The sequence below is a fragment of the Erpetoichthys calabaricus genome, chromosome 18 (assembly GCF_900747795.2).
Source record: "Erpetoichthys calabaricus chromosome 18, fErpCal1.3, whole genome shotgun sequence".
NCBI classification, from domain to species: Eukaryota; Metazoa; Chordata; class Cladistia; order Polypteriformes; family Polypteridae; genus Erpetoichthys; species Erpetoichthys calabaricus.
In genome coordinates, this window is record NC_041411.2 from 13,364,778 (window position 1) to 13,380,512 (window position 15,735).

General features: G+C 47.1%; 1 protein-coding gene across 1 annotated transcript; it reads right to left on the bottom strand.

Moving 5' to 3' along the window:
• Positions 1-1,423: 1,423 nt before the first annotated feature.
• LOC114668639 (N-acetyllactosaminide beta-1,3-N-acetylglucosaminyltransferase 4-like) lies at positions 1,424-11,081 on the bottom strand. The gene is given in 3 exon segments (XM_051921108.1): positions 1,424-3,191; positions 3,193-3,622; positions 10,854-11,081. Coding segments are annotated over 2 exon segments (1,128 nt in total). The 5' UTR covers positions 3,616-3,622; positions 10,854-11,081; the 3' UTR covers positions 1,424-2,486.
• Between the last annotated feature and the right edge of the window lie 4,654 nt (positions 11,082-15,735).

Below are 15,735 nucleotides of genomic sequence, written 5' to 3' on the forward strand. Positions count from 1 at the left end.
TCAAGACTCACCCACTCTCCGGTCTTCTAGGCACCACACAGCGGGTTTGGGGCAAAGCAGAAAATCAGGCCACCTCAAAAAACAGAAACTGAATGACAGCTCAGAATTAAAACGCGAGGAGAACGATGTTCAAAAAACACAGAAATCGAGAGTAGGAAAGTTGAGCGATAACTACTTTTGATCAAAATACATCAGCATATCTTAAACAAACGTATTGTGTGGTCCCTCAAAACTATTTTAAGACATTTTTGCATTTCATTTGGATACCCACCCCCCCGATAATTATTCTTGGCCAGACAATTCCCAAAGAAAACGCACACAGACTCGGTGATGGTGAACGTGTCACAAACTCCACAATTTAGTTACAAGAATGAGGGCAAATCTCTTACCTGGCCATCCAAAAACGGGTCTCCGGCTGACAGGACGTTTCCTTGAATGATTCTGAGGACTTGTTTCTTGGCAACAACTATTTATGTAAAGGCGCTATATAACAGCATGGTGAGGACTTGTGGGGAGTGATGTCGAGAGTCAAGTTCATTCTTTTAAGGGTGACCGCTTATGTCACTTTCAAGGGTGCTGCCAATACTTGACTTTTATATAGCGCCTTTCGGTCACCAGCCTACCATTGACTAGCAGCTCAGTCCATGACTTGCTACCAAATAGGTTTTGACTTATCTTTTCAAGCTTGGGTCTCTCCTTTGTCCTTTCTAATTTAATAAATAATAATCAATTACATTTATATAGCCCTTTTCTCCCCATTTCAAGTGCTACCACACTGGGAGGACTCAGGATGTAAACCCATGATCTCCTTACTGGGAGGCAGCACCCAAAAAACGACGTTTTGTAGATGGATGGATACCCCCAGCTGTAGTGGCGGAGGTCACCCACCTCCTCCTCCGAGAATACAGACTGGCACGGCCGGCCATATTTCAGCTTTTCCTTTTACTAACATCCCCTTATCCAGTTCTAGGATTTTGGGGGCGGAGCCCGTGGGGTACTAATACATGTTGTGAAAGGCGCCATATAAAACTCTGCCGACAGACACCTTTGTTTGTACTTCAGTTATGCTCGGTGCTTATCCTTGGATTCATTCTGCACTTTTATATAGTGCCTTTTACAGGCAAACATTAACTGGAGGGCAGATTTTTCATCTTTAATATGAGCAATTGTCTACATATTGCCATGAAAGGCGCTATACACAAAGACAACTGACTCCATTGTCACCCCTTTTAAGAGAGATGACAGTTTACGGTTATGTTAAAGGCACTATAAAGTGAGGACACACCTTTTGTCAGTAGAGAGGTCCTATTATGCCAGTATATAATAATCTGGATAGGGCGTCCAATGGCAGACCTCCAAACCATACTCCCCCCCCCCCCCCCCCACACACCCCCACAAATTCACAAACAGCCAATCCTGCTTTTAGCAGCTTCTTTTATTATTCAAACATTTGAACAGGGCAAGAGACACAAAAACGTAGGGCCAGACACACAAAAGCGGCCGGTGGTCACGGAGTTTTTAAATTGTAGATGCCTGGACAGCATGTGAATTGCAGAGTGCCAGGAAACAAAAAAAAATAAAAATATAGGGAGACACCCCAAAGTGGGCGCGGTGGGCAAGTGACCCCCTGCATCACTGAAGCTGAAATGTTACATGAACCCGAGGCTGTGGTTCCGACAGTGAAAGCAAAAGCAAGCGGCAGGCCTGAGTTGGTCAGGGTCTGCTTCTCCATGTCTGGGAACACTTCACTGAAACGCAGCCCACCATCGTTTTCCCCGCACAGCAACCGTAGACAATGACTGACAAACACACACAAATACTGAAATTCGGTTTCTGTGTTAAAAATAAATAAATAAACCTTCATTGATACCTTGAAATCGATAAAAACAGAGCTCTGTCGAACTTCTAAGTGTGACCTTCTTACTAATCGCAACTTTGTTGCTCCTGTGTCCACCGATGCCACCTGAAAGAAGACCCTTCAACTTTCAGCGAGCAGAATGTACCCCCATACCCCCCCATAAAGGCAGCGCTGGTTGATCGGGCAGGATCACCGAGGGCCTGTCTCTCCTTCCTATTAACTTCTCAGAGCCACTTCAGTTCCAGCCGTCATCCACCGGCTAGATGCCCACCAATCGGTCCTGAATTATCATCAGTCATTCAAACAGGCCGCAAGTTTGGGCACTGGATGGCGGGTACGTGCAAAACACGCTGAATTTATTAGTCAAAGTTTAGCTAAACCTTTGGAAGTCCTGGATTGGCTTGACGGGTAGGGCATGGCCGGGCACACACACAGCGACGTTTTGCTCCCAACCCGCCACCTGTAGAAGTCGGTAGAAGGAAAACCCATTAAAGGTGCACCTCCAACCAACCCAAGAACCCAACAAAAATGTACCAAGTGCAAGTCTTTTCAAGTCCTCAAAAGTTCAATGTACGTCTCCGGTTGGCAGAGTCCCAAGTGAGCTCCTCGGAGAAGCTCGGCTGACAGTTCACGCGGCCTGCCTGGCACACTTCATTCCTTCGTCGTTTACTAAAGTCCACATAATCCACGTTTCTGTGGGATCGAGTTTATGGACAATCATGAGCTCCTTGTACATGCAGGGATCGAAGGGGTTAAACGGCTGCTGGATACCAAAGGTTTTGAAGCCAGGGTGCAATTTCAAGGTCACATTCATCTTTTCCAGGCACATTCCAACATAGACGTCGTCAATAGGGAAGAGTTCGATGCTGGGCGCCATGTTGTCCAGGCCTATCACGGTTTTGCGTGACATTAGGTAACCCCCGCCACCGGCATAAGGGGGGTAGAGTTTGGGTGCATACATTTTTTTTGGGATGAAGTACTTAAGATCGGTTTTCCGGATGGGAGCAGCATTGAAGATGACATCTCCTACAAAAAGATCTTCGTCGGGCTGGAAATCCAGAAGGAAGTCCACTATGTTGCCGGTATTGACAAAGACGTCGTCGTCCCCCTTGAGTACAAACTCGGCTTGGGGGCACTCGGCGCTGAACCAGCTGAGAAAATGGATCTCCTTCAAGGTCAGGTTGAAGAAGCTATCTGCAAAGTCCCACTGAAGGATGTCCTGGAATTGCTGGCTCTCGTATGCCAAGAGTTGCTGCAAGGGTTGAGCTTTCACCCGATCTGGGGACTGGCCCAGGAGAAACACCAGTTTGACCCGCTTCCCCCCCCAGGACTTGTTCTTTGCCCCAAGTGTTTCTTATTGCCACCCTCCTGTTGACATTCACAGCCGTGGATTTAATGGCCAGCAGCAGGTGGAGCTCATCTGAGCAGCTCTTGGGCTTCAGCAGAGTAGGGAAAGTCCTGCAGTTCTTGTACTTCAGGAAGACACGGTGGACCTCGGGAAGGTCATTGGGTATCTGGGAGTCGTTCAGTGGCACACATTCAAACGTCTGGTTCCGGGGTCTCACAAAGTGAACGGACCTCTTAGGGGACGTGTCCCAAAAGTTCAAGTTCCCCATGACGTACTTGGTCTGGAAGGATATAATGGATGGTGGGATGTCCCTCTTTACGTAGATCACACAAAGCAGGACGAACATGCAGAGGCTGTACCACAAGAGGAAGGTGGAATTGATCCGCCAGGACCTCCCAATGCCAGGCATCGTGGCTCTGCAGGGGGGGGAAAAAGAAAACAACAGAAAATGAACGAGAGAAAAGAGTAATGGCCACTGGGAGCAGGGTGTACGTGGCTGATGGGCACCAGAGAAAGAGGGGTGGTGGAAAAGGAGGATAAAGTCCTGGAAGGTGACGGGCGGACACCAACAGAATTTACTCTCCTGTGTACCTCTGAAAACAGCCACTTGGGCACCTCAGAGAGCGAGAGAGTGGCACACTCGTCACCCATATTGCTAACAACCTAAGCCAGATTGTGAACATGGACACCGTGACAGAAAAAGATGCCATCGGGGAAATGGAGGGCATCTTCACTTTTGCTACCTTGAGAAACTGAAAAGGCGCCACAGAGCAGGGTGGACCAGAAGACATCTACCGTGGCTTCACAAAGATTAACAAACTCTGCTGATTTGGCCATCACAGGGGACCCCTAGTGAGGAGCTCCTCGCCCCACTGCCTTCGGGCATACGGACGCCGCTGACAATCTGATTCTTCAACAGCTTTTATCCACCAGCTGTGTGAATGGCAGACACGGCACTGGCAACTCTATCCATCCATCCATTTTCCAACCCGCTGAATCTGAACACAGGGTCACGTGGGTCTGCTGAAGCCAATCCCAGCCAACACAGGGCACAAGGCAGGAACCAATCCCGGGCAGGGTGCCAACCCACCGCAGGACACACACAAACACACCCAAACACCAAGCACACACTAGGGCCAATTTAGAATCGCCAATCCACCTAACCTGCATGTCTTTGGACTGTGGGAGGAAACCGGAGCGCCCGGAGGAAACCCACGCAGACACGGGGAGAACATGCAAACTCCACGCAGGGAGGACCCAGGAAGCGAACCCAGGTCTCCTAACTGTGAGGCAGCAGCGCTACCCACTGTGCCACCATGCCGCCCACTGGCAACTCCATTAGTTTCTATTTTTAAAGATCTGTATTGTTCTCTTCCAACTGCTTACCTGGGCATCACACCTCACCCATCATGATGCCAGGGGATGGGGATGGGCTGCATGCTGCTTAGCCCATACAAGGAGGAACTTCACTGCATACTGACAAAAATGACCCTCGAAATCCAGATGTATACTTTTAGAAGAACAATAATGACCCTAATAATAATAGTGAGGACCCTGTGATAAACACCTGCATGTCGTGTTATCGGGTCACCCAATTTACAACCACAGGTGAGATTTCCCCTGTCCAAGCCCACGTGCTGGCAGCATATGGCAATCAATCAGGCCTAGTGGCAATGATGGGCATCACCCAAAAATAAAGAAGGGATGTTAGACGTCGCAGCGTGGCTGCCAAATGAAGTCGGCACTTTGTCTTTTTTTAATCCTGTTTGCAAAATGGGTGGCAGAGGGCAGCAGCATAAATATAATAATAAAACACGGTGCCATTTTTGGTAGGGAAATTCATATAAGGCCAAATAATGCAATAAAAAAAAAAAACTGCAGAAAAAGAAGACTAATCGACACTTTGTCTTTTGGTGGTGCTCCTGCGTGACAAAGTGAACAGATCAGCGTCGACTACACCGAGAGCAGAAGAGCAAAACGAAACCCCTAAAACTTCCAATTTTTGTTCAATAGATAAATCATCCTGTCGTATAATCGGTGCTATTCATGATAAGGACGACGATGAGGACTTCAAATGTTCACACATCCTTTAAAATGATGAAAAGAAAGCGGCAAACCGAGGCTACAACAATAATGCGGGGTCCGAGGGCCCACCTGAGCGACCCTGAAACAGGTGAAGATTTTCATTTGAAATTCATGGTCACAGAATTCTTCCTCTCATGCCTCCTCAGAACAGTCGACAAATAAACACCAACGGTACTCACACAAAAATAAACAACAAGCAACACACACCCTGTAGGGCACCATGGAGGTGCAGTGGTCGCCCTGTCCCGGGTCCGTCCTGCGTGGCGTTTGCTTGCTCTCCCCGTGTCTGCGTGGGTGACGGTACAAGGACATGCAGGTTAGATGAACTGCAGATGCTAAAGTGGTCCATGTGTGTTGCCTGTGGTGGACTGGCATCCTGCCCAGGATTTGTTCCTGCCTTGTGCCCTATGCTAGCAATGGTGGGCTCCAGCAGAACTCCAGGACCTTGTTCAGGACTAAGCAGGTTAGACAGTGACTAACTGATCTAGTATTATACAGACACCATTATGTTATGATATTTGTTGTTAATATTGACTATTCAGCTACAAGTGTAATAATCAACTGTTGATCCAATTGTTCCAACACATTTCAAAAGATTTGTGCTATCGGGAGATGGCACACAGACCACCACCACCACCACCAAAGGACAAGCGTCTCTGTGAATGTGTGTGTATATAGATGCTACGTCTCCATTAAGGGATGGGGGATTTGTTAAAGCAGTGCTAATTTACGTATGTAATATGCCATCTGTTGAAATGAAAAAACGCAATGCTTTTAATTACTATAGGCATTCCAAAAGATGGTGCAAAACAAACTATGGCCACCATGGGGTGCTCCAACTCCCCAAACACCCAACACAAGCATGCTTGGGCAAAAGTAAAAAAGCACAAGAGAGTTTTGATTGTGGGAAACTCTTCCCCAAGCGTTTCCCACAACAGCTGCAAGTACAATTACGCACAATACTTTTGTCTTCTCCCTCTCCATCTCTCTCTAGGTCACTGCCTCCTCAGCTCAAGCTTTGCCCTCCTTCCTCCCAGCTCTGGCTCATCCGAGTATGGCAGGTGACTCCTTTTATCCAATCCCCAGGAGCGCTTCTTGTGATATGAAGCTGTGGCTCTCAAGCACTTCCAGGTGAGGCTGGACTCCCAAATCCCTGGCGGCCTTTACAAGACCCAACAGGGCCGTCCCCAGGACTACAATACCCAGCATGCCATGTGGGCACACCATGCAGGGATCTGAGCCTGGGTTTGCTGCCATCTGCGGGATGGCCATAAAATCAGCTTACCCACTGTAATAAAAGTGTCTATGGGTCTGGCCAGTGGGTTAAATTTAAAAATGGACAAAACATGTAAAAAGGTCTAAAAATAAAGTCGGTCTTATCAGCCTATTCCATTATCCGACAGTATACGCCAGTAACAGCAACGTCCTTAGGCCTTTCTTGCACCCATTTGGGCCACGTGGGTGAGGTTTGTAGCTGTAAAGCTGAAGACTGATAACTTTGTGTGGGGGACACTTAGGAGTGAAAATAAGAAGAAATGGACGTGCACATCAAGACCCCCCCAAGCATGACCAGGCTAGTGTCCCTAGACCAGGTGGTGACCACCGCCACCGCATTTTCCCAGCAGAACACCTCAAGTGGCCAGTTCAACAAGGAGAGAGCAAGCGGCTCAGTGCTCGACAGGAAGGGCTCAGGTGCGTATTAATATAACTGACCAAATGGACAAGCCACGAATGAAATAAGTAAAAACAGGAGCGCTGTGCTGTGTTGCTGATCACTTCAAGTTCAACCATTCCTAGCACAGCTCGTACTCAAGTACTTCACCTACTGGGTGGGAATTTACTGAGCCATTCGCTGGACGTTTCAAACAGTAAAAGCTCTCATTGAATACAAAGCAGGAAACAGGACTCCCTGATAAAAAGTGTTGTGCAATTAAACAAAAGGCAAATAAAGGAGAAACACAACGTGGGAGGAGCCTACGGAGGCACGAGTGGCACAAGCGTCACCCATGAAGACGTCCGCCAACCGGACATCAGCGACCAGGCTTTGATCCTCCCGAATGGCGGGCTCAGGCCACACATCTTATACAGCGCCTCAAATTTAACAAAGTTCATATACAAAGCTAAAATAATAAATATTAAGTTGTTCTAATTAGATATTTTGTATTGTCTTAAGGCCATGTTACATTAAATGACTTTTCCAGCGATTTCCATAATCCCAGCGCGCTCCAGTGGACCCGGTCACATAACGCGACATGCCCAGCTACTCTGTTTCTTGCGAGCCGTTCCCGTAAAATCAAACAAAGTTAAACAAAAAGAAAAAGAGGAAAAACAGGCAGGGCAGACATTTAAGAGGCGTAACTGGAGAACTGAGCCGTGAAGCAGGGACATTCTTAGGTTTTTGGGGGACCTATAGGCAAAGGTACCTGTTGGGGCCTTGCGGTTCCTAACCCTATGAATGCATGATAATTATTTTATCTGTATAAATGTGTAACAATTAGTGAGGTAAAGCTTATCATTTTATGATTATAATGTATATTATATATACCAGATTTAAGAGGAACATGTCAAAGGAACCTACTGACTAAAGCTAACGTAGCATGTAAATCAAACCTTTAATGTAGAAATACCTTGCGTACTTTCATTTTTGCAAAGTCTTTGAGTAATAATAAATAATAAGTTACATTAAGTGTGAATAATCGAGGGAGTCGATGCCCTCGTGCTCGACTGATATTAATGCTAAGCCATTATAATCGATCTGATGTGCAGGTGAGGAGCATGATCTGCCCGCCCATTGGGGCCCCCACCCACTACCGCAGGACCCACCGTCACCGTCGATGCTGCCTGTCGCCACGGTTTCCTCTCTGCCCACATGTAACCATACTGATAATTCTCCCACCGAAAATTTGTACTTATGAAATATGGACCTGTAAGTTGTACAGTATTTGGTTGGGCGGGACCCTAGGCGGTCGCCTGCTACAGCTATGCCTAAGAACGGCCCTACGTGAAGGCCGACAGACAGGCCGTCTGAATCTCCTGCCAAATGAGCGCAGTGACGATCAGAGATGTCAGAAAGTGTCGTGGGTGACACCGCCGTCCTGTCCGGAAACTCGTAAACCGCTTCCTGCGGTAATCTTCTAACCTTTGGAGTCCTGAGCCTCATAAAAAGGGCAAATAAAGCAAAATTGTTAGAGAGCTGGACGAACCCCCATGCGGAGCGTTGCGGTGTGCTGGGCGGCTATCTGGACGCCAAATGCAAATTCAACCGATGAGTTAAGTGGACGTGCAGTGCTCGTTTCTCGGCCTGGCAACTGAAACTGCTCCTTTATATTGCACCTTTACAGACACAATAATCACGTCTGTGCGACCCCCCCGCCCCCCTGTCCCCCAAAGACATTACGTCAGGGCTGGTTGCAGACAAGCATTGCACGAAGTAAACAACCGCTCAGTTACATATTAAAAATGATAAGGATTAATTTGGAGCAGGAAAATTAGACAGAGATAAGCCCGGCATCCTTGGCAGATGGCCACCAGACCCCCCCACGTGATGTCACCTCTGACTATCGATGAGTGGGACAGTGCGCCCCCCGTAAAATCAACGAGAGTGCCAGTCCGTTTTACTTCTGTAGCTCCTTTCACGACGTGTTCGGAAAGCAAATAAAAATGAGTGACAGGACTGGAGAACAAAACCGCACGTGTCCACGGGGAGAACCTGCAGGCGCCGCACAGACGGCACCCGGGCTGCGAATCTAAATAACTTCAGTGAAGGTGGCAGGCAGAAAAGTGAAACGGCCCGAAAATAAAGATAGCCAATTAAAAGAAATGAGTGCGGGAGGAGAAGGCGCAGTGACAATCCGACAAAGCGCAACACATTCTTATCTGTCGTGATGGCGAGTTGGAAGTTGGACGGACTCTCCGCACACGTCACAATATTAACAGGAACGAGCTGATTATTAATTCGGCACCCAGCAAGCGGACAAGGAGCCAGCCGCACAAACGACAGGTCCACCGACTCACATGCCCACTGCGTCAGCTACCCGACCTGACCTGGCGCATTTACAAAGGCTGGAGGAGAACATGGGAGTCAAGTTTACGATTAAACCAATTTAGGTGAACATTAAAGAAGGAACATAAACGTGCAAACACATATGAAGGTTAATGGCCAACTACTTCCTTCTCGGTCTCACAGTCCTGGGTGTGAGTCACAGTAGCTGAAGAAAATGGGCAACCTTTTTAAGTCAAACTGTCTACTGAAGGGGCATGTTTAAGGTAAAGGAAGTGTTGAGGTAGGGAAGACCCAAAGAGGTCCGGTTGGGTCACAGTATTGTCAACCTTCCTAGAATCCACCACCAGGCCGTGCATTTTATGTGTCCCACTGGATTGGCGGCTCTCTCTTCCTGCACCTTCATCCTGAACTTTACTCCTACCACACAGCCCTGGGTTCAACCCCCCTTCTGTACCTACCCCGCCTCTGGTGGTTTGTATTATCTCAGTTGTGTGACCCACTGGTTCTGGACACCACTACGCTACTCTGAAATGTTTACTTTCTGGATTAGGAAGCCGAGCCTGCCAAGTCTCCAACCATTTCATCAAATGGGGCAGCCATCTGTAATGAGTGAACTTTCAGCTTCCATCACCTTCTCCAGCTGTATGCTATGAAAGGCGCTATATAGGGTCACTTAACCCGTGTCTCATCTCTGAACCAGAAAACGTATGATCAGTGTTCAGGGGTCAGATATCCCCCCTCACTCGTCTTTGGCTGCTGCACGAGTGAATACCGATGAGCCCCAGTTCGGGTCCCGCCGGCACCGCAAGGATTACTTTCTACTACGTGGTCGGGCGGGACGCACACACTCACTCGTACACGTTCAAGTAAAGGAGCTTCTTAATAGTCCTTCGCTTCACTTCTCTCTGGTCAGTCGGCCGATTCGGAGTATCTGCTTTCACACAATTAACAAACGAAGAAAAAAAACACTGTTTACCAGGTTTTTTTTTAAACAAAATATATAATAGATGACGTGGGAAGAGATTTTCTTTCAGAGTTCCCGAAACCACACTATTAAAGTTTCAGTTCCCCCTGAATCAGGCACACTTAATACCTGCTGTCGCGTGGCGGTGGCGGTGGCGGTGGCCCGACCCCCCCCCCCAAGCATGAGCGTCTTGTGTTACCATCAGCCTTGGTGCGCAAGCCGCACCAATATAAACGTCTTACAACTCCAGCTGTTCACGGCTTAAGGGAATTGATCAAATGGGGTGAAAGGAGTTTCTCTGCCTTGGTGCCGATGGGCCAGGGAGGGCGACACCAGGCGGCAGGGAGATTCGAATTCGGGAAACAGAAAGCTGACGGTTATGCGGAATATCAAAGAAATGGAAAATATCAAGAACCGCGTTTTGGGGCAAAAACCATAGAATTGGAATTATTTTCTATACAATTTCTTCGGAATTTGTACTTTCTCTTTCTCCAAGCAAGATCTCAATGGATTCTTCCGAAGATAAAAGAACGCCCCCCGCTTCCTCCTTAACAATTGGGGGATCGAAATTCGTAATCCACACGCTTTCACTTACCGAATTCAGCGATGGATTCCGGCTGACTTGAAGGCTCTCTCGGTTAAAATCTTCGTCAACACTTGTGGGAGAAAGAAAATTAAGCAGGAGGAGGAGAGGAAGACGACTCGTGCGCGGAAAGTTGCAGCCACTCCGCCAGCTCTTTGACTGAGCGCATCCAGCGAGCACACTGAGTATGTCTGCAGGAAAAGCAGCTGTTCAAAAAGGTTCCCCGGTTACCGTGGCAACCATCAATAGCGTAGCGAAGGGGAGGAGTGGCGCCACTGCGCATGCGACTCGGCTTCAAATGAAATTTTAAAAGAAACTCCTTGCGCAAGAATTTCACGCCGGAAAAAGGGGGTTTCGGATCGCGGAGCCTTCAGGGACAAATCGGATCGAGGACATAGGTGAAAACGCGTGTTTAAATGGTATGTGAAAAACGCATCCCCAAGTTAAGAGGCAGCCGACACCCATTAAAAAGAAAAAGTTTGGTTCATGGTGTCAATTGTTTTATCCCACCGGGAGCCTGGGTTCAAATCAAGGCTGGGGGGAGTCTCCACTTTTTTGCGTGGACTTTCTCCTAATACTTCATTTCGTGGAGTATTTGGGTGACTGTTTACTTAAAATTGGCCCTAAAGTGCTGTCAGCTGCTACCCGCAACCCAACACTCTTGACAACAGAGAAAATAGACGGGGTCGCCACGGCAATGTGCTGCAGGACACTGTCACTGAAGTCGCCATCAAGCTTTGAGGGCCGAGCGCATTCCGGCAGTCGATCCTTTGAACCTGAAGATGTGGCAAATGTGTAATTATTTTACAGGCCATACATTATGAGTGTTTACTTCTGCTTCTTGTTCAGCGCTTAGTTACGTTTAGACTCTCAGAAATGTCAGCTTCGATTTAATTGAACTTGTGGTTTGGCCACAGGAGTGTTTGTTGGAATTGACAATGCCACCCAATTAAAAAAAATAATTTCCTATCTTACAAGGCCAAAGACGCTCTAGATCAGAGCACAAGTCGATAAAAGAATTGGAGAAGAAAGAATTTGGGCACCACCGAAATGACGTGATTGACAAGCAGCAGTGGGCTGCATGGGCCTCTCCAATCCAAATCGAGGGTCAAGTATGCACATCAAAGTCAAAATAAATGAATGCCAGTGAGCGCCTCACATTTCCCAGCAGGTTCATTTGCCTGGTTGACCCACAACTTGCCATCTCCTCCTTTGCCTTGTAGATCTCATGCAGAGTCTTTGGGCTGACAAAAGTCAAACACAGGCAGCCCAGTCAGTAGACCTGAATCCACATCCAGGGTCTCTTTGGCGCATGTCCCACCTGTACGAACTGGGGCCTGGGAATATTCAAAGTGTGCCGCACCCCACCTGTGGGCTTCACGGTCACCAAAAGAGCAAAATAAAAGAAAACGCAGCAGCATAAAGCATCTTAGCAACCTGGAGGGGAGATGAAGACCCCGATAGCGGGAAGTCATCAAAATGACATGAAGGACAGGGGAAACACGAGGAGGAGATCAGACATGACGGTGTGGAATGTGGAAAGAAAAGCGTCTACTTACTGAACTCATATGATTAGGAATAAATGGTTAATTTCTGCTTCTGGGCGGAAAAAATACATGTGAATTGAAATTGTTTGTCCATACGGCCTACTCTCGGACCATCGGGTGCAAACCAGGAACCAATGGGATGCCCTGACATGAAGTCATGTGACGCCACTACATATCACGTTATATATTACACCATTATCACATCACATATCATACATCGCATCATACTATATATATTATACCATATATCACATGATATCATATCACGTTACATATATATTACATTATATAATGCCATCACATCACACCATATCATACAACAACATATATTACATCATACTACAAGTCAAGTCAAGTCAAGTTGGGGAGCATGCACTGGTACAATGCATTGCCGCACCCACTACACGACGAAACAGCTTGAGATCCCGGTTTGCAAACCCCCCAGACAGACACGCAGTCCAGTCCCACCCTCCGGAAATGACCCTCTATCTGTTGCAGCCAGGTGTTACGTGGGCGACCCCTTGGCCTGGTCCAGCCACTCGGGTCCCCAACAATGAGGATCTTATGAGCTGGATCACCCTCAGGAAACGCGCCACATGGCCATAGTGCCGTAACTGACGCTCCCTCACAATATAGGTGACATGCCTCATTCGGGACTCCATGAGTAACACAAAGTGAAACCAACGGTACCCAAGGATTTTCTAAAGAGACACAGTACTGAAGGAGTCCAGTCTTGGTCTCAGGTCTCTGGATAGCGTCCATGTCTCATAACCATATAGTAAGACGGGAAGCACCAGGACTCTAAAGACTTGGACCTTCGTCCTTTTGCATAGATATTGGGAGCACCACACACTCCTTTCCAGTGACCCCATGACCCCCATGCTCTTCCAATCCGTCTACTGACTTCATAGGAAGAGTCACCAGAGACATGAATGTCACTGCCAAGGTAAATAAACCTCTCGATGAGGTCGACACTCTCTCCGCAGACAGACACACTGCTTATGGCCATGCCCAAGAGGTCATTAAAGGCCTGGATGTTTCATTTTTATCAGGACACTCACAAGCCCAGACACTCAGACCCCTCACTCATTCTCTTGAGCGCCCCGAACAGAACCATCCATTGACTCCGCGAAGATCACAGCATCGTCAGCAATGTCAAGATCCATGAACCTTTCTTCCCCAACAGATGCCCCACAGCCACTGGACCCCATGACCCCAGAACATACTCCTGACGAACCCCAGAATCAACTGGGAAAAACGCAGAGGTTCTGCCTCCACTCTGCACAGCACTTACAGTACCAGTGTGCAGGCCGGCCATGATATCCAGCAACCTCGAGGGTTGCCCCACAGGGCAGCTCGATCAACTGAGTCAAACGCTTTGCGAAAAACATACTACATGTCACATTATATACCATATAACATATTATATAATTTATCACATCATATATTATACTTAGCATCACATATCATCATAAATCTCATTATATAATGCCATATATCACATGACATCATACTATATCATATATTACATCACATCAGATATCACATTATATCACACATCATTCCCTACGTCACATGACATCATATCACATTAGGTCACATATTACATATTATATCACAGCATATCATGTACTTTCTGCATACGTCTATCCATTGTCCAAACCCGCTTATCCAGAACAGGCTCACGGAGAGATGGCTCCTCAGAAACATCAGACACAAGGCAGGACCAGGGTGGACTGGGTGGACTGGGCGCCTGGCAGTAGTTGAGTTTTCAGATCAAGGCCTCTCTGATAACAAACATGGTCTACTGTATACCTGATATGATATTTAATCGCCATCTCCGGTCTCTACTTTTAAAAATGCGACGGGCAACGCCTAACTTGGTCACACTGCGGGGACAGACTTAGGACCTCCAATGTGCTGATGACGGAGGAAATGTTACAAAATAAATAAAATAAATCTTTCAATTCCTTTTTAATACGAATTCGTTAGAAGTAAGCCTGCTCTTTTTATATGTTTAACTATAGCAGAAGAGTAAAAAAAAAAGAGAGGAATTAACAATCAACTATTTAGAGTTAAAAGCGTTAAACCACAGACTGAGATCCGCATCTGAAACGCTCACTTCCGAATGGAGGGCGTTATTTATTTATTTATTTATTTTTTGACATGAGACACGAGAGCTGGGCGAGACATTCAAGAAGACAGTCCATTCAGATTTAGTGGGGTCCCCATGACGGCCTGCGCCCACCGTCTCTGTCTGTCACGCACCTGTCGCTATTGTGACGATTTCCCCGACAACTCCTGCAGACCCACGCACGTTTGCCCAGTTCTGCAGCAGCCTTCAGGAAGTCCGGACTCCACGGCGTCGTTTCACGATCGCTCCGGGGGAGGGGGGCGGTGAGGTGGGATTGGTGGCTCAGCCGGTACGGGCAGGCGCCGGTTGGCGTGACGCTCACCTTAAGAATGTGCATTTTAAGTTATGAGTTCCTGGTTATCCTCTTTCGCCACACCCAATGTTACAGGAAAAAAAAAGTTAAGCAGGTAAATGAAAAATGCAATAAAGAACAAAACCCTCGACCCTTCGGCTGAGGAGTGAAGGCGGCTTTCTGTCCACACTTATACTTGAGGAACAATAAAAGAAAGAAAGAAAGAAAGAAAGAAAGAGACTGGACGGGGCGCCAGCAACTTACATCGCTTTTACACCACTTCAGAGATATTACACTTCTATTTCAAAAATGGCACCAAACACTTCTGCATTTTTGAAAATGCAGATATTTTGGTTAGACTCTAAAACTAAAAACAGAAGGAAAGGATGCCTGTCAGCATGTGTCTTACAGTGCATTTTGTAAGCATCCAGCTTGCCGGGGGGTGGTCATGTAGCCCCACCCAAATATTACGCGGAGCCCCACACATGCTGTCAGCTATATTGTTACTTGTTGGATGTTATGACACCCACTCCAGCCGTTTTGGTCTGTAGCCAGGACTCCGTCTATCCATCATAAATAATTCATTATTGCATGGCACAGTACCTGATGCATTAAAAGTGTCAGCCATTAAACCATTACTTAAAAAGTCAGACCTAGACCCACATATACTAAATAATTATAGGCCTATTTCAAATCTACCATTCCTCTCTAAAATACTAGAAAAAGTAGTCGCCAGTCAGCTTTAGTCACACCTTACGCATTACAATTTATTTGAGAAACTCCAATCTGGTTTCTGCACTGGTCATAGTACAGAAACGGCAGTAATGCGGGTTGACATTCTGATATCCTCTGATGAAGGAAACTCCACTGTAATTGTGTTGTTGGACTTAAGTGCAGCATTTGACACCATCGACCATTCTA